This window comes from Serinus canaria, chromosome 1 (genome assembly GCF_022539315.1).
Source record: "Serinus canaria isolate serCan28SL12 chromosome 1, serCan2020, whole genome shotgun sequence".
Classification (NCBI taxonomy): domain Eukaryota; kingdom Metazoa; phylum Chordata; class Aves; order Passeriformes; family Fringillidae; genus Serinus; species Serinus canaria.
In genome coordinates, this window is record NC_066313.1 from 101161223 (window position 1) to 101185029 (window position 23807).

The 23807-nt window shown below is 38.1% G+C and overlaps 1 protein-coding gene across 3 annotated transcripts in view; it reads right to left on the bottom strand.

The window, feature by feature from the left end:
- Positions 1-1126: 1126 nt before the first annotated feature.
- APOO (apolipoprotein O) overlaps positions 1127-23807 on the bottom strand; it is a 66066-nt gene continuing 43385 nt past the window's right edge. For all 3 annotated transcript variants that reach the window (XM_030234412.2, XM_050972760.1, XM_050972763.1), the window contains 7 exons: positions 23275-23394; positions 20610-20664; positions 19435-19530; positions 17451-17542; positions 12678-12785; positions 4754-4849; positions 1127-1957 (listed from right to left, as the gene is read on the bottom strand). In XM_030234412.2, the coding sequence (XP_030090272.1) occupies positions 4781-4849; positions 12678-12785; positions 17451-17542; positions 19435-19530; positions 20610-20664; positions 23275-23394 (540 nt within the window). In that variant the 3' untranslated portion in view covers positions 1127-1957; positions 4754-4780. The remainder of the gene's footprint in view (positions 1958-4753; positions 4850-12677; positions 12786-17450; positions 17543-19434; positions 19531-20609; positions 20665-23274; positions 23395-23807) is intronic.

The following is a 23807-nucleotide window of genomic DNA, read 5'->3' on the forward strand; positions in this document are numbered from 1 at the left end:
TTATAAAAACCAGAAGAAGGATTCCAGCTAAGGCTGTCTTGCTCACATTTTGGAACCATCTCCTTGTCATGTGTGCATGCAGGTGCTCGAAGGCAGTAATTTCCTGTTAGATAAAAGCATTCCTGTTTGATGTCAGTCACTTGGGACATTTTTAAGCAGCAGTGTAAATATGCTGAATTAAGATCTATCAAGTGAAAAGTATTTAAGTGATATTTATTTAACCCAAGCTAATAAACATGCACATGTGTATATGTAAACAAAGAACTGAATTAGCAAGTAATCAAGTCCTTAAATGCCAATGTGGCATATGCCAAATATTGAAATAATAAGAAACTGAAAAAAAAAAGGCATCTAAAGCTGTATTCCTAATTCTATGGTAGATATTCTCTATGTGCTATGAGAATGCGTGAGTGAGGAACTATCTTAAGGGTAGAAACAAATCTATTCTTGTACCACAGGAGGGATGTAACAGAGCTTTAACTGCTCTATTTCCCAAGTTTCCTTTCCACTACTGACAAAAACACTACTTTGATCCTCCCAAGCCTGCTTAAACTATCTTGGCAAGTTTCAAGTCAAAACAAAACCACACACACACCTCCCAAACATCATGCAAGAACTCTGCTCCCTATATCAACATACATCTTTACCAGCCTAAAACAATCATAAAAACATGCACTGAACATGTTGGGAGGTACTGTTTTTCTGCCTAAGGCAACCACATGCCTTATTGCCCGTACTAAAAAGAGTTGGCCTGTTTTACAATGCCCACACAGACTGGCATTCACACAGACAAGGTCTGTTTGTTTTTCTCTAGAAGTCTGTGGAATATGCTCAGCTGGAATACCTAACCATGCAATAACAGGAATACCTAACCATGGAATAACAAAGATGTTTAGAAGCATTTTGAATCTGATTTACTTTACATTTTCTTCTCTGCTCTTTCTAGAAAGTTAATGTATCACACAAACACGTATTTCATGTTATCCTTCCCCCATTACTCACATTCACTGATTAATTAAGGAGCATTTAAGGCTCACCAACACAGCTTTAAATGCTCTGAGCTACTTGGATTACAGTAACTTGTAATGCATCAAGCCCCAAAAGAGAGACTCATGGAAATGACAGCAAATGATGAAAGGGTTTTATTGTGCAAAGATTTCAAAATGCTGGATATCCTTTTGTATTTCCCTTCACATCACTTTCTCCTCCCCTCCTCTGGGTGGGAATAAGGAAACAACCAAGTTATTCTATGGCTGGTTCCCACCACGGTAACGTTCTGGTTCCCATTGTGCTGCGCATTCAAGCAAAAACAAGAACAAGCATTAACAGCTCCATTCCCATCCATCCACCAGACAGGAACTCACAGATGCTTCATTACACACCTCCCGCTGGCACTGATGAGGCAGAGGACGTGTATAGAAAGGAGGGGGGAACTCAGACAAAACACAAGAGTCATTGTAATTGTTCCCATTCCCAATTCTGTGAGCTCATGTTAGCCAAAACATCCTACACTACTTTCAGCTTTCCTCCCTGGTAAAAAATACAGGCACTGTCAACACCACCTAGAGAACCTCTCAGATTGTGCAAACATCACACAAACATCTGTGAGTTTAAAGAAGACAGGAGGAGGGAAAAAAATTGACATTTTCTGTAACTGGAATTTTATTTTATATATAAATAATAAAGAGACCGAGGGATTTTGAGACTTGCTACTTGCAATGTTGATCCTGCAATGGGACAAGCATGGGCAGCCTTGAGTGCCACTGCAGAACACAGGACGAAATCTCCGGGCTGACCCAACACGTAGTGTCCTTTCACAGAAGCCATACCAGAAACCCGAGCAGCAGATCATCAGACTGTCCTGAGGCAGAAGGCAGATTAGTCACATTCAAAATGGATTCAGATGGTTTTCATCTTTTCTTGGGAAATGGTTGCTCATATCTATATTTTTATTCACCTATAACCAAAGAAAGGGGACAGAGGTTAAGGGGGAGAGGAATGGAGGGAGAAAGCAGAATTAAATTTATCACAGGCCTTTTCATTTTTACAGTTCAATCAAAGCTTTTTTCTTTGATGTGGCAAGTTGATCAAAATCTGTTTGAGGAACAATCTCAACACCAATTTGCTTGCAGTAGAGATATTTAACTCTTCATATTATTGACATTAGATGATCATGATGATCACATCTGTTCTAGAGGACTCGATTCCCATAGTTGAACTAAATGGAAAGACAAAAGAGAACTCATCAAACCAAACACCAACTGGAATCTTGTGTAATAAACCAACTTTCTCAAAATAATTCTTTTAAATTCCCATCAAATGCATGTTTTCCTAATCTTACTTACTCTGGAGTAAGACTAGGGTGATTTAACTCAAAAAGAAATGGAATTACATAAATATAGATCTGGAACAGAGTGAAAATGAGATATGCCATCTTCATGAAAAAACACAAAACCCTGTCACTTCCGTGCAACTCTCAAATACAACAGCTGGATAAAATTAAAGCTTTTTTCTTCCACAGTGGGATGTGGTTTGAGCTGAAGTTTGCATATAATTTTTGATGACAAACTATAATAAAGGAGGTGCAGTGCTGCTGGTTTTTGGAATAGAGAAATGTGTTGTTGTCTTCAACCCAAGATGATTTTGTCCTTGGCTGACCATTCACAGTTCAGAGACCCATGCTGTGGCAAATCATGGAGGAAATTAAATTGTCTTTATTTTATTAACCACATTCAACTAGGAATATTACCAACAGTTGAAAACGCAGTGAGACTTTCAGGACTGATCTCATATAGAATAAAAATATGTGTATTTTCAAAGATCACAGCAATGTTCTTCAACCTTTGGGATCACCCAAATCCAACAAAACATCTGGACTTGGGTAAGGAGTTAAATGACAGAATTTGATTTCAAGCACAAATAACAAACTGCCACCCCCGCAGAGCAGCTGAACTTGTTACTGAATTGAACTTTCACCATCTGGTTGCCCTAGGTCAAAAATCCAGCAGTTCCCTTCATGTGCCTCCTCCAGAAACAACCTGAGGTAAAGCATATAGGTTTCAAAACCAGGAGTGCTCAGGCTCTTCAAGCTCCTGGGCAATTTATCTTTACTCTCTTAAAACCTTCCCCAAACAAAGAAAATGTGCCTGAAGCAAAGAGCTGACATTTCAAAAAGTGAATTAAAAAATTATATTCATAGAAAGAAATTCTAAAAGAAAATAAAACCTATTTATGGGTTTCTGTTTGAACCTTGATATTTGTGCAGAGTCACAAACAAAAGTTCAGTTTTCTTGGGTTTTTATCATTTAGTAGCTCTGTCCCAGTTGACAAGAAGCACAACAATATTTCAGTGAATTTTAGAGGCCTTTCTTCCTCTCAGTTCTCTTGGGATTCTTTACACAAAAAAAATATTAAAAAATCCTCCCATTATTTTTTTAGTTTTTATTTTACATTACTATCTTACAAACTACTTGGAAAATATGTATTCTTAAAGACTTTATATTCATGGCTCTAAAGGGTAAGCTAAGTTACTCAGTACATCAGCCAGTCAACAAGCTCACATTGCTGTTGTAAGAATTAGCAATAGCAATTAAAAACACTTTAAGGGAGCCAACATTAAAAACTAGGTTTTCTTTTAAAGCTGCCCATGTAGCAATGGAATGCTGCTGCTCAGAAAATGATACATTCCACATCTGCAAACATATGTGACTGATGTTGGTGCATGGGAAAAAAACTGATGCAGTTTGCCAGATCTGGACTCTATTTACACAACTTGGCAGCAAAGAAAGAAAAATGAAATTTTTCTGGTAAATGCAATACTGCATAGAAAAATGATGAGGAGTCTCTATAATGTCAGGATCACTTTCTGATGAAAAGCAAGTTTTTAACATGATGCAAAAATAATACAGGGCAAAGAGAAGCAAGTAGAAAACATGTTCAGAAGAGACATTCTTTATCAACTGATAACAGAGCAGACATCTGACATTTTGTGCTAAATTATGTCCAATTAGGTTATAATTATTTATAATAAGCCTCAAATACACAGCAATTTTTATCCTATGAAACCAAACCATTACAAAAAATTGAAGAGGATGTTTCTGTTTTGCTTTTCTAGAAACTGTAACCATAGGACTTGCTTGAGTTTAGAACACAGCCCTGAGGCCAAGTCAGAACTGAGTTTCTGCCTTGGAGAGCCTGGAAAATGCTGCCTTCATTTCCTCCATCTTTTGTTCCCAATAGGACTCATTTGGGAGCTGCATTAACATGAAAGGTCAGGCACATCATGGACTTTTACAGGCTGTAAGGCAGTGTTGTACCCTGGCACTCACAAATCTTTAGAGAAAACTTCTCAGCAGGGAAGAGGTTTCTTTCCCCACCCTAATAGTTGTACAAGCATGACAAAAAAAGGCAAAGAGATTTTTGGTAAGGAAGGCAGAAATGGGAAGACAGAAAAGCAAATAAAAGGCCAAAACCAACCAACACCACAATCACAAGGCTTTTCTCAATTATTCAGAACCCTTCAAACAGACATGTAATTACTTGTTATGCTCTAAAGATTAAGAATTTAGATTTCTTAACTTGAATAGTGTTAGGGAGTGCATATATTCTTGATAAATTTTAGGACAAATAAAATTATCTGTCTGCACTCTCTTAATCATTATGAATAAAACTACAAGTCAAACTTGAAAATGTTCAGCTTTCCCGAGTTACTCTGCTGCTTAGCCACAAACCATTACCAGTCTTTATCCTTTACCTATTTGATGCCAGGTGATGTAGCATTCTACTTCTGGGTCTGCTCTTTATTTGAAGCAGCATGGACTTCCAGGGGCTTGTCACCCACTGCATCACCCTTGAGGAAGAGAAAAATGTGCACAATGTTTCAATTGAGGCAATCCATGATTAATGTTTTTACCAGAACAGAAACCCTCTTCAAAAACTGAAACAAAAATATCTTACAAAATCAAGTGCTTCATGAGACTAATTCAGTATAATACATTCAAATATGATCTTCTACCAAACACTTTCTAGACTTTAGTCTTCCTGAAGCTAGCCAAGCAATTAAAGGATTTGAAAGAGCAAGTATTTTCAACAGAAGTGCTTTAATTGAATCATTTTGCCTGTATTAATAACAGAGGATGAATACCCATAGAGTAGTTGCTATTTTGCATTCTCTGAATTCTGTATGGATTTATACAATAGACCTCTTTTAGCACATATCCCTTTAGAGGGTGTTCTCACACTTTCCCCAACATTAATGACAGAAATCAAAGAATGGAGAAGCTTGTTACAGGGTCTGGTCTATCTATTTGCCAAGATGCTATAACAAACATGCATTTGATTACAGCTCTAAATACATATCATTTAAAAATACTTAAAGGGCCACACACATAGCTTGGGGACTGAAGCACATAGAAGGACAAGCTGAGATGAGGATCTGTTCAGACTAGTGAGGACCAGACAAAGGGGGAACCTAATTCTTATCCACAATTTCTTAATGGGCATTTACATATTTGGAAGAGCCACGTCCTTCTTAGAGGTTCACATCTAAAGGACAGGGAGAAAAGGACAGAGGAGCATGGCAGATTTCTCTTAGATCAAATGATAAAAAATTATAAATGTATCACACCACTGATCATTGGAGCAGGTTTTCCTGACAAGTTTCTAAATCTGCACACCAGAAAATATTCAGCACATGGTTATATAAGGCCTGAAACACCAAATCTAATTTTGAAACTGTCTCCGCTTTGAACAGGGGTTTGGGTGAAATAATCAGAGGTGGCACCCACCCTCAATTGTTATTAAATTCTACACATGGAAATTAAATGGCATTTCCTCTTTATTCTAGAAGGCTATTTTTACCAACATGACTTAATTAAAGAGATGATTGGTGAGAGCCAACACGGCTTCACTAATGGCAAAGTGTAACTGACAAATTTGGTGGTCTTTTGTAACAGGGTTACAGCAGTGGTGGACAAGGGAAGAGTGACTGATGTCATCTGTGACTTGTGCAAAGTGCTTGACACTGTCCTGCAGGACATCCTTGTCTCTGAACTGCAGAGACATTGATTTGATGGATGGACCACTCAGCAGATAAGGAACTGGCTGGATGGTCACACTCAGAGCTGCAGACATCACTCTGATGTTTGAGAGAGACCAGGGCAAATGGTGTTGTCATCTTATTGCAGGGGTTCCATGATGTTGTCTCCTTATCACAAAAGTTTCATACCTTCTTGATATTTTCTCATGGGCAGCTCTTCACAGCACTGACTCTTTCTTCTTCACAAAGTAGCCAACTGACTCCAGTTGCCTTCTCAACCAGCCAACCCACTCTTTTATAGCACTCTTCTTCCCAATGGTTACAGCTGTGGCCTGTTTAAGTCAGGTCTGTTCCTAATCTCTGATAATTGGCCCAGCTGCAACTCCTTAGGGGTAAGATTACTTTCTACACTATCTTTATTTTCTTATATTCTATCCCCCTACAAGTGGTGCTCCTCAGGGGTCAGTGCTGGGACTGGCACTGACAACTCTGTCAGCAGCAAGGACACCGGGACTGAGGGCACCCTCAGCAAGTCTGCCAACAATCCCAAGCTGTGTGGTGGTCAAGATGCTATAGGGAAGGGATGTCATCCAGAGAGAGTTCACAGGCTTTAAAGATGGGCCCATGTGAACCTCATGAAGTTCAGCAAGGCCAAGTGCAAGGTCCTTCACTGGGGTCAGGACAATCCCAGGCACAAACTCAGGCTGGGCAGAGAACGGCTTGAGAACAGCCCTGGAGAGAAGGATCTGGGGTTGCTGATTGATGAAAAGCTCAACACGACCTGGCAATGTGCCCTTGCAGCCCAGAAACCAACCACGTCCTGGGCTGCTTCAAAAGTAGTGTGGGCAGCAGGTCTGCTTTGCTCTTGGAAGCAGACCAGGAGTGCTGTGTCCAGCTGTGGGGCCTGGGACATAAGAAGGCTGTGGACTTATTGGAGCAAGTCCAGTGGAGGCCAGGGGATCATCAGAGGGCTGGAGCATCTCTTCTACAGAGACAGGCTGAGAGAGCTGGCATTGCTCAGCCTGGAAAAGAGCAGGCTTTGGGAAAACTTCTAGCAGCTTTCCAGTGCCTAAAGGGGGCTACAAGAGAGCTGGAGAGGGACTTTTCAGAAGGGCCTGTAGTGACAGACAAGGAAGAATGGCTTCAAACTGGAAGAGGGCAGGTTTAGATTAGATATCAGGAAGAAATTCTTTGCTGTAAGAGTGGTGAGGCCCTGGAGGCTGTCCAGAGAAGCTGTTGATGCCCCATCTCTGGAAATACTCAAGACCAGGATGGATGGGGCTCTGAGCAACCTGATCTAGTGGAAGCTGCTCCTGCAGAGGGTTGGAAGTAGATTATCTTTAAGATCCCTTCCATCCCAAACTATTCTGTGATTCTGTAATACTAAATGTGATGGAAAATGTAGCAAAAGAAGCTAGAAGAGACTGGAAAATGTTTCAAAGAATGGGTCAAGTTTATATATTACCAGTTAAACACGATAAGGCACCAAATCTGTGCAATCCTGCATTTCCTAAGCTGGAGATATGGACTCAATATATAAAGATTCAATTATGAAGATATTTCTTAAGTGGCTTATTCAAAAAATGCCCAGCAAGACCTTTAAAAGGTAGTTCTTTCTTTCAAAAATCCATTTTGTTTTGATTACTACCCTGGATATTTCATAGTAGAAGAAATCACATCCACAAACCACACCCATTTCAAAATAATAATCTACTCTGTAATTTGCCTGTACAGGAACTTTTAAGTTATGACATTTTACTAAAATTTACAATGAATAATCTGACTAATGATGCCTCATCTCAGAGTTTACGCAGTCCTGAACAAATGAACTAAAAATAAGCTCCTCACAGAGAAGGCTGTGTTTTTCTAGTTTCTTGTTTTAACTTGTAAAAAGTAATTATCTTCTAGGTAAGCTTTTTTTTTTTAATGTCCTGAAAGAGGAAAACAATCTAAAGCAACACACACACTTGCACAAGAGAGGAGGGGTCTTGCTAAATTCCTTTGTTTCTATGAGCTCAGGAGATCTCATAAGGGCTTGCCTTAAGTATAACTGTTAAGCCTGAGTTATTTAATTCAAGCCATTCCACTGATAGACTATCATTCCTCACACAAAGTCATTTGCTGAATTAGCAATTTAAAAGTTTTTAACTCCAATCACTTTATATGCCCACAGTGTAAATAGTGAGCCTAAGTGAGACAGCTCAAGCAAGCAACGTGAGTTAGCCAGAAAAGGACTTTCTGAGGCACAGGCACATCATTTCAGAAAAGAGTGCCAAAGTCCTCTAGCACACTCAAAACCAGGTCAGAAGCAAAATATGTGTTTAGATCAATGACTCAGAAGACAGACTTCCTCTGTGCCAGGGTACCCTCTCATAATCAGAAGCAGGCACATATTCAATACAGTCTTTTTACTTTCTGGCTCAACACAACCACTCCATAACAAATCTGGGTGGCCAGGGGAGTTCACACATCAGAACTCTATTCCACAGCAGAAGAGGAAATATTTTGGATTCTTGTGTTTCTGACTGTTTCAAGTGTAAGGTGACTGATAAGATATCTCCAAAATATATTTATTATCAAATATTCAATACATAGGGATTCCTTGGGATTAAAAAAAAAAAATCATTATTTGAAACTAAAAATGACACTGGAACTAAGGGGACTGTACAGTGTCAGTACATGAGTGATTCAAAACCACCCCAACTTAGCTCACACACCATCTAGCAGAGATACATTGACACCTAAACTTGAAACAACAAACTGCAAAAAAACCACCATGATTACTCTGAAAATTTTCCTTTCATACAAAGAACCCCCGCCCCCGACCAAGCAAGCCAGCTAAATGTCAAACCCTCAAACGTGAGGTGCCTCCTTCCCTTATATTACAGCTGAGCCAGGTGCAAAAGTTTCTGTTGCTACCTCAGAAGTCTTGCAGATGGTCAGACCCTGTTACACTGATCTTAGAAATTACAACTTCAAAAGTATGTAAGATAGGTGTGTATCTTTTATGCTTATGGAAACTCTTGAAAGGGAAAGTCTGGCTGCCAGAGGAAAAAAAAAAGCAGCTGCATAAGAAAAACAAAGGCTCACCTGGGCTCACAGATTAATAATTTACCTTCTGTCCTCTTTGGTTTGCAATGTATTGCTTGGAATAAAGAGAACATCACTGCCTGACCTTATTCATCCTCCCCCAGTCAATCAGTAACTCCTTCTTCTTTTACTTAAGTTGACCTTGAACTTAACTCTCACAAAAATATGAAGTACTTTCAAAAATGTTGCTCTAAGCTGCCCTTTGAGAGATCAACGTTTTGCAGAGTACATTCTTTCTGTCCATCACACTTCTAGCACATCTCAATTCCCCACTGCCCATACTAAGGATTCACTCCAAAAGAAGTAATATTTCTTATAAGTTTCATATTGTTTTTATTCTTATTACCAAACAATAAAAGGAGGGCATGTGACAGGAAACAGCATTTTCTGCCAGAAGTAGATGTTTATCTTTTAGTTGAGATGATCAAACTTTTGCCTGCCTATTCAGAACCTACCAAAGCCAGGACTGACAAGCATTTTCTGAAGAAAGAAGCTCCCTCCGCCGCTTATGTTGTGTTTTAAAAGATGACCAAAATACAGGTGACTTCAAAACTCTCTTAAAACACAATTCAAGGTTTGTTATGGTCACAATCTGTGGTGCTAATGGTGAGGCTCCCCAGTCAAAACACTGACACCACAATTTTCAACAGAGCTTTCAGGTAAGGAAGGTTCTGGTCCATGATTTCCTTGACACTTGTCCTAAGCAAGTACAGGAAAGCAGCCAAAGCTGAGCCCTCTTTGCAGCTGGAGACATTTTGTAACCAGCTAGCACTTAATAAAATACCCAGAGATTGCCATAGAGATAGATTTTAAATATATTTATATAAATAATATATTTATATATGTTACATGTGTAATAAAAACATATGGGTTTAAAAATTATATGTAACATATATTAGTATTTCTGAGTTACTGGTGGTGTCATCAGCTCACCAGACAGGAATGAAAACCAAATAAAATGCCATAAAAGTTTCTCTCAGTCTCTGAAGCTGAGAGGGAAGCTAGTTTTCTGTGAGATTACATTACTAGTTGGGCTAAAGTGGGAAAGAGCAAACACAAGAAGAAAGGAACAAAGGGTAAAAGAAGGGTATACTTAGAGCTGTAGTGCTGTTCTGCTTTTACACAATTTGGCCACTTCACTAAAAACAAGGGGCGGTCAATTCAGTGTTGCAGGAAGAGAGAGAATCCAAAATTGTTAAAAATACAGCAAAAGTCTTTGAATGGTATAGAGACAAACAAAGTGAGAACTAAGAGAAGAAAATTACTTTTTTATGTGCTTCAGTTTTAGCAGAGAGATTTTATCCTGACATCCTGAAGAGCTCCATCCTTCAACAGCATATTAAAAACATTTATCTGCCAGACTTGCTCTATGGAGGGGCTGGAGCCACAGTGTTTTGAAATGTAGGCACAGAAGGTCCCAGAATTCATCTTTCTTGGCAGAACTCAGAATTCAGTTGATATTACCTCAATTTGGCACAGGATTTTGTTTCATAAAACCTTCAGAAAATTAACATACCACATTTATTTTAATGACATATTGCTGCACAAACATGAAGTTATGCACAGCTGTGGTACCTATGACTATCAAACAAATTATGAGCAACGTAACAAATTAACAGAAGCCAAGAAGAGCCACCCATATACTGCTTGACTATTTGCAAGAGTCCTTTGTGTAGCAACAGGAAAATGTTGGAGTAAATGTCACAAAAACAAAAATAACGTCTTTTGCTCTGGCATAGTTTCATTAAACGGGTTACATCTGCTGCAACAACTCAAGAGTAACATTAAGACTTGCCTTCACTAGTTCAGGAATCTAACTGCCTAGAATGACAATAAGAAATAGATATACAAAAGCTATCAAATTCTTCCACAAGGTTGTCAAGTTAAGACAGAAGTCACAGAATCCATCCTACAGTGCTTTGCCAATTTTAGTATATGATAGTTAAAAGCACTTTCTTCCATGACACTTCTGTATGAGTAAAAGCCTCCAATAAAAAAACAGAACTTAAGCAGAAATTCTTCTGCTTGAAAAATTGATACTGATTTGGTGGTGCTAATAATCTGTATGATTATTTCCATCTGGAACAAACCTAAAACAAACCTATCTCTACCCACCCAGATCCTCAACTATGCATTTTGTATGGTTTCACCAACCCAGGCCAAAGGAAGCTTCAGGGCAAACTTCTTCTATTAGAATCACTTCTCAGTCCCCCTTCTGGACAAAAGCATGTGGCTTCTTATAGCTGCTGCTCAGCTTCTCTGCACAGCAGGGAGACAGGACCCTCTCTTGAGGAACTCCAAGGACAAAGCAGCAGTAAGGCTGTTTGCCTCAGTGGCAATGGGAAATGCAAGCAGTTTCATCAAGTGACCAAGTACTGTTTCTTCATTTGAGTCACAGGGGTTTTGTACCTTATCTAATCCATCAAGTTACACAGCAGCAGCTCACACTGACAGCGTCTGAACAACGAGATGAACTTTTGGAGAACACCCATCAATGAGCATTTTGCTCCTTTGTGCAAGTAACATGTTTTGGCAACTAAGGGGTGTGATTTAAAGATTCTGCAAGGAGGAAGAGAAGGAAGTGTGTTTACTTAGTGGTCTTTGCAATTCTACAGGCTGTTTGTTTTTCTGCTGAGGCAGCAAGTGCTTGAATAAGCCTTATAGCAAAATGAAAGTGTCAGAAGCTTTTGCCTTCCAATAACAACCACGAGTTACCTTTTTAAAGCCTAGGACACAGTTAAAGAAAAACTTCAGCTATTTTTTAGTAATGCTGCCAGTTTGTCTTTCTGAAATATTTTAACACTGGCGCGCTTTTTTGAGTTTCTTTTTGACAGCCTAGGTTTTAGGAAAGGTACAGAACAATTAACCAACCTTTGTTTATTCAAGTTCATTTACTGAAGTGCCTTGGGCCAATACAGGATGAGTATCCACTGATGAAAGTCTTCACTCTCAGAAGACTCAGCAACTGCCAGGACATGTGAACATTTCCCCAACCCAGCTTGTTTTGGAACTAGTCCTACATCCAGCCTCAAAGGAACTTGGTCCCATCCCCGAGGTCTATCAGAGGTCTATCCAAGTGAAATTTTGTCTCCAAAACACCTCTCTCCCAGTCACAGTGAGTTTAGAAGTGAATTTAAAACAACAGAAGCTTTACATTACACACTTGAACTTTTCTTTCTTTAAGCATCAGCAAAAAAAAAACACCTTAAAACCTCACAGGCTTTCTTTGGCACACATTTAATAAACTTGCTCAGTTCTCTAGTCTCTCACATTATGCTTCACTAAGCCATGCACATATATTTCCTAGAATTCTGTTTGCTTATCTGTATCAGATTATACTAAAGGAAGCTTCCAAACAGGATTTCTGAAAGTTTAGCTTGAAGTAAGCCTAATGTTTTCCCACAGCTTAGAAAGAGAGAATGAAAAATTTCTCTTCAGAAATAAAGAAGTCCACCAAGTCACAGTGGAACAAACCCACTGTTGTTTATAATTTTTATTTTTCTGAAAAGGCAGTGGTAATTTCAGAAATCAAGTTCCTCAGACTTCTTACCTTATCACCTTTTTCCCCTGATTTCTTCTTCTTAGGATTATCCTTCCAAAGAGCTTCTACAGCAATATATCCTTGAAGACTCCAGTCATACAGCTGTGTACCAGCAACCTTTGAAACAAAAGGTTTCAGAAAGCATGAACTTAATAATCTGGGGAATATTGCCTTGCTTCTTATTGAAATGGAAAAAGTCTCATAACACAAGATGTTTAACTCTTCCCGCTCAAGCTCACAATGTATAGAATTAACAAATATCTTGGAAAATAATGTCCCCTGAGGAATAAGAAAAAATAATGTGCTAAAAACCTGTCTGAAGACTACCTGAATATCCATCTGTACAAACAGGAGTGGAATGATTCGGTATGGAAACAATCCCTGTTTTCTTAGTATTTGACATTCAACATAATTAACATATGCAAAGTATTTCTTAATTTGGCCATACCCATTTCAAAGACCCTACTGAGGATTGTCAGTAATTGTTTGCAATTTTCGATTTTTTTTCTTATTTGTTTTTTAGAACTTCCTGATAGATGAATGAATTTTTTTCTGTCAGCTGTCAACTCGCAAAACAGTACACAGGTAGGAAAGACTGTGTTTGCTATATTACACCAACAAGTATTTTATGACAGGGAAAGGGCCTAAGTCTAATGAAACAGCATCCCTTGTCCCTTATGTGACATGGAATTGTAATATTTATAGCACCCTTTAAAACTAAAGAGCATTAGGTTTTTATAGCCAGGCTCAGGTCTATACTCCAATCTCCATCAATTCACTGTTCAGAGATTTCCTGAGCCAGAGGTGATTTTTATGTGTGCAAAGAGGCCCAAGGAATTTCCCTTCTATGAACTTTTTGCATGGAGTTCAAGGGGAAGTGCAAATTTTTAGCATCCCTGTGCCAAGTGGTTCTACTGCTGGGTTCACGTGGTGGGAAGCGCTACTTCCCCTTGTTTGTCTGATCTGTAATCAGCAAGACTGATTACAGCAGTTACGACACAATGGTACAAGGATGTGCTTCTGGGCAGATACCATGTGCTTGCTACCTTACAAAGGAGGCTATTCAATAACTAGAATTAAAAGAAAACAAACCCAAATCAGCAACTACACTTTTAAGTCATAACTAAATCCAAAATGTAGGCTGTCTTAAATACAAAGCATCCTTTTTGTCACCATATCTGACCAATTATTTTGGTTTAAACAAGTCCATTGGATGCGCTCAGTTTTCTCTATAGCTGAAAGTGGTAAGAGGCATAAGAAAAAAGCACATCAAGTGATCCAGCTAAATCTCCAAAACTGCCCAATTAAAATATTACAGGTATTGACAGTTATTTTGTTTTTCAGAATCATAAGTGTTCATTCCCTAGCATCTAGCACTTCAACAAACTAGCTGGCTCATCTGAAAAGATGGTGGTCCCTTGTGCAAACAGTACAAACCTACCACTGAAAAAAATCTGAAAAATAATCACAATAAACAAAGTGCTGGTTTTGTCTGCAATATCACCAAAGACACAGCTACCAACATAAAATGAGAAAAAACAACTGTCCTTAAGCTATATTTTTGTTTCTGCTTAAAAATACTCCATTAAAATATTTAAAACCACACTAAATGCCCAACAGTACAAACTTAAAAATATTCTTATAGTCATATAAGGAGTCATATGACCAAGTGATTTATGAATTGCATTAGATGAGAAACTGGTCATTCATGTTGCTGGATTAAGTAGCTACATCACAAGGTACAGCAACCCAGACAGTTTAGTCTGCCAAAACCAACCAATGTTTCACCATGGCACAAACCTCCCAAGAGCCAGGACACACAGACACTTCCACAGCTGAAAAATGCAGGTCTAGGCAGACTGGAAGTGCAAGCTACAAGGTCAGCATGCTGAAATACCATTGCTGCTGAATGCAGCACTGTAAGTGGGTTTGTATGCTGAAGTTTGAACAAATAAGTTCACAAGTCAGATTGAGTGGTTCTCAACAGGGATTCTGAAAGCTTGAGATGGCCGTGGGCCACCAGCACTCACACTGGGCACTACCAGGGTAGCACCACTGGTCTCCAAGGCCTGATGTGCCACACAGCACCATGAGCATGCATTACTGACGCCACTGCACATTACACATACAGAATTTTGATTAGCAATTCTTTATATACTGAAAGTACAAACTGAGAATGCACTGGTTTTCCCACATTTACAAAGTGCCATTTCACTAGCATTCAGCAGCAAACATGGATGAAGTGACCCCAGGTCCTGCTTTCCAGCTCACAATTCCTGGAGCTGGAATGTCCTGCTCTCAGCTTTGCCAGCACAGCTGTTTATGCCTTATAGACAAACCCAGCAAGGGACAAGGTACAGGTTCAAAAGACACAGAAATAATGTGGTTTGCTCTCAAAGAAACAAAACTCTATTGGGAAGCTTTTCTTTTTTTCAAGAAGAATGAAAACACAATACACAATACTTTAGTAAATTTGAAAGGTTCTAATAACAAAGGACAAATTTAATTCCAATGATAGAGTTATTTAAATAACTGCATAATTGGCAGTTCTTTCCAGCTGGAATATAAGCCACAGTAAATACTAACTATTTTGAGTATATTCTGATTAGCTGGAAAGCAATACCATTTCAAAACACTAAGTAGGGTTCCACCAGAATAAAATAAGCTTTAGTATTAAATTCAGTTCCCTACCACATATACAGTCTGACCTTTTGTTCAAAGTCATTAAAAGTATAGTAATACTGGCAGTGAGGAAATAAATCCCTTAGAAATTTGTGATTTATTAGAACTTGTGATATATTATTTATTAGATTATTTCCTAAAGCAGGGGGAAAATAATAGTCTATGAATTTCTTCCATCTCCAATTACATTATTAGTGTCTGAAAACTTCCTGTTACCAATGATGAACTCTGTTGCTACAACTTCACTTAGGAATTCATACATCTTAATTAAAGAAAAATTTTTACCTAAGATGAATTAAGGGTTGGGCCTCAATTACAAATACATTTTGCTGTGTTTATTTCCAACTCTCCACTGGAAAGTCTTAAATAAAACTGGGACAGAAACAAACCCCCCACAAATTAAAAAACAGAAACAACACAATACCCAGTGAAGGGAATTATACAACAGTAAAAGAAAAAGCAGTGATGAAGTACTTAAGTGTGGAAGAAAAATTTAAAAAGCATAATATAAAAATAATTTAAATTTATGTTACAGAATATTTTCTATATTGTTTCATTAACTTGGCAAGTGAGCTTTGTACTGCAGGCATTAATTTCTAGGTTTACAGACATTTTTTTAAAGGCTTATGAAACATTTAAAAATAATTAATAGGGAGGAAAGTGTTTCAAATTTCAGATTAAAGCCTAAAAATTATGAATGGTAAGATATGATATGCTTAAAACTTTGCTTTTTTTAAGAAAAGAAAGCACAAGACAGATTAAAGGAACCAAAACAGTATCTAGGCTATTACTCTCCCAACAGAAGTTTCCAAATTCATACGTCTACTGTCCTGACCAAGTCAACAAAGCTAAACCAATTCCGATCTCCTATGAGATTTTTCATTACAGTCAAACTAAGAACTTTGAATTAATCAAAGAGCAACCATGCACTTCAAAGTTCTCATAAAATAAACTAAGTATTGTGAAGCTGTTAGCACCAAATCCATACTTAAGCCTGAACTGAGCTTCTTCAAAAACAGTAACATCAGTTTGAACAGCGTTCAATCGCTTCCCACTTCACTGTTCAGAAGGCAAGTAGAATTTTAATACACAGTTTCCAACAGAAATGTCTAAGCTTCTTAAATTTTGATGGGTCTTTTACCTGCCACTTGCATAATTTTCACTCTCTGAGAACAAGCCAAGAGAATTATCGGTATTTAGAGGATCTGAATCCTGGAAGCAGTAAAAAAAGATTCCATCAAAGATCAGAGTACCACCATGCTGGCAGAGTTCAAACTCAGCAGTTTTGACTCTCTCTAAGTCAATGACCTTTCAGTTTTTAAAGAACCTGATATGTTCTTGAGAATATGATATTACCATTCTGACATCTCAGGGTTATTCACAAGTGGCCAGTAGCTAGATAGCAAATTTACCAAAGGCTGAAATAGAAAGAATTTCTGAAAGATACAAGTATGTGCACTGGGAGTGGTTAAAAGCTGGATAAGAAACACAGTGTGGTGGAGAACTAAGGAATCTGCCAGTACTAAGTGTGGACAGCAAGGTACATGATCTAACATCAGTAATGGCTGTAAGCAATTCTGTGGTCTCTTCAGTTCTTTCTCTCACAGGAAACTAATTTCAGCAACTGCAAGTTAACATGTTTCTTGTGTGTCTGAAACAACAAATCCATAAATAGGGAAGGCATCCAGTAAGTTTGCAGAATTCTTACCCTGTTCCAGAATGTGCATGCTATACTTCTTAAAGCCCCAATGAAAAAAAGGCAGAAAATGTCAATAACATTTATCTCAAAATGTAAACACACAAACTGTACTCACTTAGCATATTTATGTTAATTTAGTGTAACATGAGGTTAGAGATTGTGAAAGGAAATTACATTCCTCTAACTGAAGACACTACTGCAAAGGTGAGAAAAAAAAAGCCACTAAAAGGAACATGACTGATTATCTTTCAGCCCAGATTGCATCTGCTTTGACAAAATAACAGTAATTTTGTTAATTGCCACTGACACGGATTTTAAACATGGATGACCAGTTAATGTGAAGCTAGGAGGCAACAATCAAAGTGAGAGACACTTCAGCAAAGAAAGGAAACATCACTGACCTTTGCAATAGCAACTGCTTGCTGAGGGTAATACATGGAGGTACCCATACCCATGAGAGCTGCAGGATACACCAACTTCTTTATTTTTGAGCCTGTTTTGTAAGAAAAAATCAAAACCCCCAAACCATTGTTAGAGTATATATTAGCCAAGTCAGCTGAATGCCCCTATTTTATTTATAAACAATTTTCTCAAATACATTTTAGTGTATTTTCTCTTCCATCCTCCCAGTTCCTAAAGAAACATAATTACTCTGATCAGTAGGGGCCCCCCTAATAGTCTGCTAAACTTTGAAAGCTTCACTAAGATCATATCTTAGACTGGTTGTGCACATAAAATCCTTTGGACATAAACTGCTGACCAAGTCTGGGACTAGGACTGGACACATCTAGGCTCCTCTGAGTAGGAGTCTAGAAAGTCTCTGAATCCTGTCTGATCCTGTCCTCTATGCAGAAACTGATCAAGTGTACCTTGCCATCCAATCCTTTCAAACCATTGCTTTGTATCAATAAATACATTGCTGCTGCTCTCTTACAAGTGAAGTGCATCACTCCATCTGCAACACGAGTTAAAACGAATTATCTCTAATGGCATTTTAAACCAAGCTGGACGACTGCACGATATTCACATGATTAAACTTTGAATACCATCTTTTCTACTTAGTGAGCAGCTGTGCATATTCAAGTGTTATGATAAGACCTGGAGTATTCTAACTGTACCTTCCAAGAGGGCAATTTCTCCACAAAGACCAAGAGAAGGAAGAATAAAATAAGAGGACTTTCAGTAGCATCAAAATTAAGGGGCACTTCCTTCTGTGGTTTGAATACTTTCTGGAAATAGCAGTTATATTTTAAACTATTACCAGAAAAAAAGCAAGTTTTAAAATTATGGCTCCCAACCTAAAAGATTCACAAATTTAACATTTTTAGTATGAGGTATTTTCATTTTTATTAAACTGAGCATCCTCTAATCTTTCAATTCCAGTCCCAAGACTGCACTCCCCCCTCTCCCCTCACTTTGCTAGAGTCATAAATGATGGAAGCTGGTCTCATTCATCATGACACTACTTGAGAAGAAGGAATATGAAGAAAAAGAACTTCAAAGAGGGAAGTTACCTTGATTTCATTAGAAAAAATACACAAGAAAAAAAAGTAAAGTACTGCTTTCACCAGCTTCGCTGGAAAATTAAATAGTTTGAGGTGCACTTCTAATTTCTACACAGCCAAGCACACCCTTCCAGTTCAACACATTCAGGCCCCACAAAGGTTTATTTTTGTCCAAACCATGTCCTCACTGGTATTTAAATTCTACAGCTTTAAAGTTCTGTTACCTAAATTTCACTGCATTAAGAATATCTTAACATAAGCACAAAATACTTCTTCACACTTAACATTTCTTAGACTAATGCCTCCATCTATGAAGGCATGAGCATTTTTTCAGTAAGTGTGATGAAATTAACTGCATCATTTTTCTGTAGTGTAAAATGTGCAGATATTTACAGTATACCCAGAGTTAGTTCCCCAGTCTATTTGCTGAATCACCATCTGCAGCATCTCTGCACATCAACACACAATACTTTGAAAAAACTTGGACACATAGCATAGTTCAGGAACATCTGTATTTTACCATAGCTCATTCCACAGTTGTTTTCTACAGTAACAGATGTGATGAAGAACTTCAAAAATTAAAAACATTTTTAGGCTAAAAGATACCAAACCAGTCCTTTGCCATTTTTGTTATACTAAAATACTACTGGGAAAAATGGAAGACTAGATTTTAGTAACAAATACAGCAATGATAAAACAATAATTGTTGGTTATTAAACACCTTTTCCATGAAGTTTCTTTATAAGGAACAGGGCAGAAATATGCTTGTAACAGTTAATTCAGATCTCCTTGTCACAACTAAAAATTAGTACCCTAAAACCCACAAAACAATGACTTATCCAAAATCGTAACATAACCAGTTCAAATGGTTCCCACTTACCTCTAGCAAGAAACAACCCAATAATTCCAGCAAAACTTATCACACCAAGCCTTGGATAAAATCCAGCAGGCGGTTTTTGGAGAAATTCATAGCCCTCTGAAAAGAAGCCAGAACAAAGTGCTTTAATGTAATGTGAAAGTGTTTTTGTGATAAGGAATCATCAATACACGCTGGCAATTGTTACAAAACACAAAGAGTTATCAAAACACATTTAACTATCATGTGCATTTTAGATATGCTGGCAAAAAATTCAAAGCCTTTGAGTTTTTCTCTAGTGACACATGAATGAAACTGAATATTGTATTGTATTCACCAATTTTCAAAGGACTTTGCCTTTGCTCCTGGGCCATCTGTTTTGTTTTGCTCTTTGCATCTCCTATCTCTATCAAATTAGTGATAAAAACCTTTGCAAAATGGAATTTCAAAGCTACATGTTAACAATAACTCATTTCAGTAAAATACTGTACAAAAACCAAACCAGAGAACAATGGAAAGACACAGCAAAAACAAAGTGCATTCTAAGATGGGAGTCTGGTGGGGGAATGGAAAACTATGGAAAACCTTCCATGCTAACGAGTTCAGAAGACTGAAACTGCTAAGTTTAAAAAAAAGAGGTGCAGTATCTGAAATGAGCTTTACATAGAATCCATGCTCAGTCCTGGAAAGCCCAGGTATGAAAGGATGCTCCCAAAACCAAAACCAAATTAAAATTCTTTTGGATTAATTCAAAATTCTTAGGAGATCCATGGAAGCAAACCAAAATGAAAAGGCTAAACATTACAAACAAAAGACCTAATGCTTGCAACAAATAATAAACTCTACAGGAGGTTTCAGCTACTAAGTTGGGTCAAGCAAATACTACTGAAGGCTGGGTCAAGCAAATACTGCTGGCTGGGAATAAATTGTGAGGGGTTTTCCCCTTCTCCTCCTGCATTACTAATTTTTAGTGACATTGATAAGCATAAACACGGGGGTCTCAGATTTTAATTGTTTAGAAATGTAGTGTCTTAAGTGACCCACAAGGGAAATTTAAACAGATACATAGTGGAAATAAATTAGTCTTAAATGCATTAGAAATTATATATATAAGATGCTTAATGGAATTCCCTGTAAACTGAAGATATAGTACAGTCCTGCATTTTAAATTGGTAGTTAAGAAAACTAAGCTGATTTACCTCTACCATGCTCAACAGCTTTTTCTAACTTGGGCATAGCTTTGGCATAAAGATCCTAAAAAAAAAGAGAACAAGGGTAAATAGATACCAAATAAAATATTAACTATAGACTGTAACTGAGTTGACAAAGAAAGGAGAAGAAAAAACAACAAGAAAGAAAAAAGTGATGTCCCTAAAATAACTTACTTTTATTCCCACTTCCACCCTTCACTTGTAGGGCTGTGCTTGCTCCATGTTACATTTAGCATAACTTACAGATTTTTCTCAAAGGACTCTTTCAACAGAGATAAAATACAATACTTCAGAACACAGACATCAATCTCAGTATTTTATTGAGATCAGGCAGCTGAAACTCAGAATTATCTTGGGTTTCTCAGTGTATGTAGGTATTGCAAAAATACTTGAGGTGATGCAAAAAAAAGAATAAATAAATTCTTTCCTCACACTCAAAGGTGTGTACGTGACTCTTTCTGCAAGGTGATTCCACTTTCCAGGAGACTTAGACTAACAAGACTGCATTTGGAGGTGACTTGGAAAAAAAGATGTTCATAGATGTCCAAAGGAAATCAAAGACACTGCATCAACCCCACAGACCAGTTCCACACTTTTGTTCAGATTGAGAATATTCAGGAAATAGAAGAATGCACACCGCCTTTTATCCAAATAGAAAAAAAAAATCTCAATAAAAAGAACCCTGCTAATTGTTATTTACACTAATAATGCTTCGGAAGAACAGTGTAAGGCTGCATATAAATTAGAGTACAAATTCATAAACATATATGCCCAAAGCTAAAGCAGAGAATAGTCTTGCAATTCCACCTGAGCTGCACCTGTGCAGAAGTGAAAGCATTTGTTTAGGATATTGTATGGGGATATCTTTAGAACTTTCATCTCCTCACTGGCAAGCGAGAAGTAAAAAAACCCACTCAGCATGAAAATGAAAAAGTGTTAGCACGTGACACACAACATAACTTCAAATGGATGCTGGTCTTATTTAAAAACCAATTTAAGAAGAACTTGCTCTAAAGAACCCAAAGTCTGATGTTCTGTCATAACTGAAATATAAATGGCTCATTTCTACATCTAAGGTTTGAGCTGCATTTCCACTACAGTTAAGTAATTTTGGAAAAGTAAAATGGATATAACAAACATAACCAATTTCATTCTGATTATCCTGGGTCATCTGCTTGATTTTAAAGACACACCTAAATACTATTTTCTTCAAGATAGCAGGGATGGGCAGGGGGTGTAAACCAAAGCTAACTCTGACTATAGTTAAGCAATATTGCCCCAAACCCATAAAGTTTACATGCCCACTTCATAAAATGAGTCAGTAAACCACTGCCAGGAAATGGCTTCTTGTGTGTGAGCAGAAGAGCACATCTTATGTCAACAATCACCACACAGACAAAAAAAATAAAACCAACAGGATGACAACAGGTCAGCAAGACATTAGGCAAGGTTAAAGGCTAAATTTCCTTTCCAATTTCATTCCCCAGTAATGGTAACCACAGGCAAGCAAGAAAAACCCATGTGTTCAGGAGGCAGAGCTCTGACTATCCTGTGGAAAACCCCTTTTCCTGCCAAGCTGCAGCCAGTGCTCCTGCTGGGGGCACTTGAAACACCAGACTGAGTAACCCTGAAAAACTGTTTCAGTCCTGTTAAAGGCAGGACCTCACAGAACTTCCAGGCAGAAAGGACACCCCAGTCTGAATCTGAACAGCTTTGGCTTCCAGTGGAGAGCTGAGCACACAGCTGGCAGCTCAAGGGGATTCACAACAGGCAGAGGGCAAAGCACAGTCACCTACAGCTGCCAAGAGACAGCCACTGGGTAAGGCTTCCCCCACTTCAAAACAAGCCTCGACATTTCCGGGGCAGGAAAGAGCAAGAAAGCTCTCCTGGGGCTTTGCAGTCTAACACCAACAATTTAGGCCTTGATCACAAAAATCTTGGTTTTCCTCTCCACTACAGAGCCTATTTTTGTATTTAATGACTATTTACTCTAAGCATACTACCTGATAAAATATATATGAGAAAGTTTTGGGGCAAGGTCTGGGGATTAGGTTTACCAGTACTTAGTGGCCTGGGATTTTCTCTCTTCCAGAGAGTTGTATTCCTTCCCTCAACATTCCAGTTCAGCAAATACTGATTTATTTTTTGCTAAGTTGTGTTTTGTCACAGTTGCAGCGAGGGCAACTTGGTTTTGCTGCTCCAAAGCACACTGCTTGATAATTTAAGGCCTCCTCAAGCATGAAAACTGCAAATACCACACCCCTATCTTCCTCAGCCACAGAACCAGTGCCAAATCCAGATATCCCTAGGTATATTTAAGCCTAAAGTTCATTTCAGAAAACAACTCTATGCCTTAGTTAATTTTAAATCTTTTGGAAGGAAAGCCCCTAGACCCAGGATTTACTTCAGCAAATTAGTATAAAGACACAACTGGTTCTGTGTGAGAAGGGCGTAAACATTATGACCTGAACTGTGGAAAATTTTAAACAATGCAGAAAACTTTCAGTGATGCCACATTTTTGAAAAATGCTGTTACAGCTATCAGCTTTTAGTCTGCTGCGACCTGTTAATTCCAACTCAGAAAAAACAAACCACAATCTCAGCTGGAACTTTACCCCTGAACCATCACCAGCTGCAATACAAACCATTGTACCTGACACCAGGCTGTATATGGCTCCATAACCTGCCGCAAACGGGAAACCCCCTCTTCCAACTCCGTTTTGGGATTCTCCACATATTTAGTCTCACGAGCTGGGGAGGAGTACAGTGATAGCTGTGAATATTAGCAAACAAGATGTTAAAAACAAAGGTGTAATTGTGTAAGTAGGTCTTCAGGGCATGAACAGTCTAAGCAGAGAACACCTAACACTGTGCTTACTACATAAACAATGCATAATAAAAATTCACACAGCTCTGAGACAACCATTATGAGCAAAGTTTAATTATACAGCACATAATTACAATGAAGATGACTTCTAACTGCTATACAATTCATTCATAGCTGCTATATGATCCAAGTCACAAGTTATAAATTAATATTAAACTAGTTTAATAAGAACACACAACATAATTGTGAAAAATGTTTCCCACCTTAATCAGCACTTCTGGTTCCCAGTTAACATACTGAATGTACTAGAAATCACAATCAATCATTTTCTATATATGCACAAGGCATCATTAAAGAGC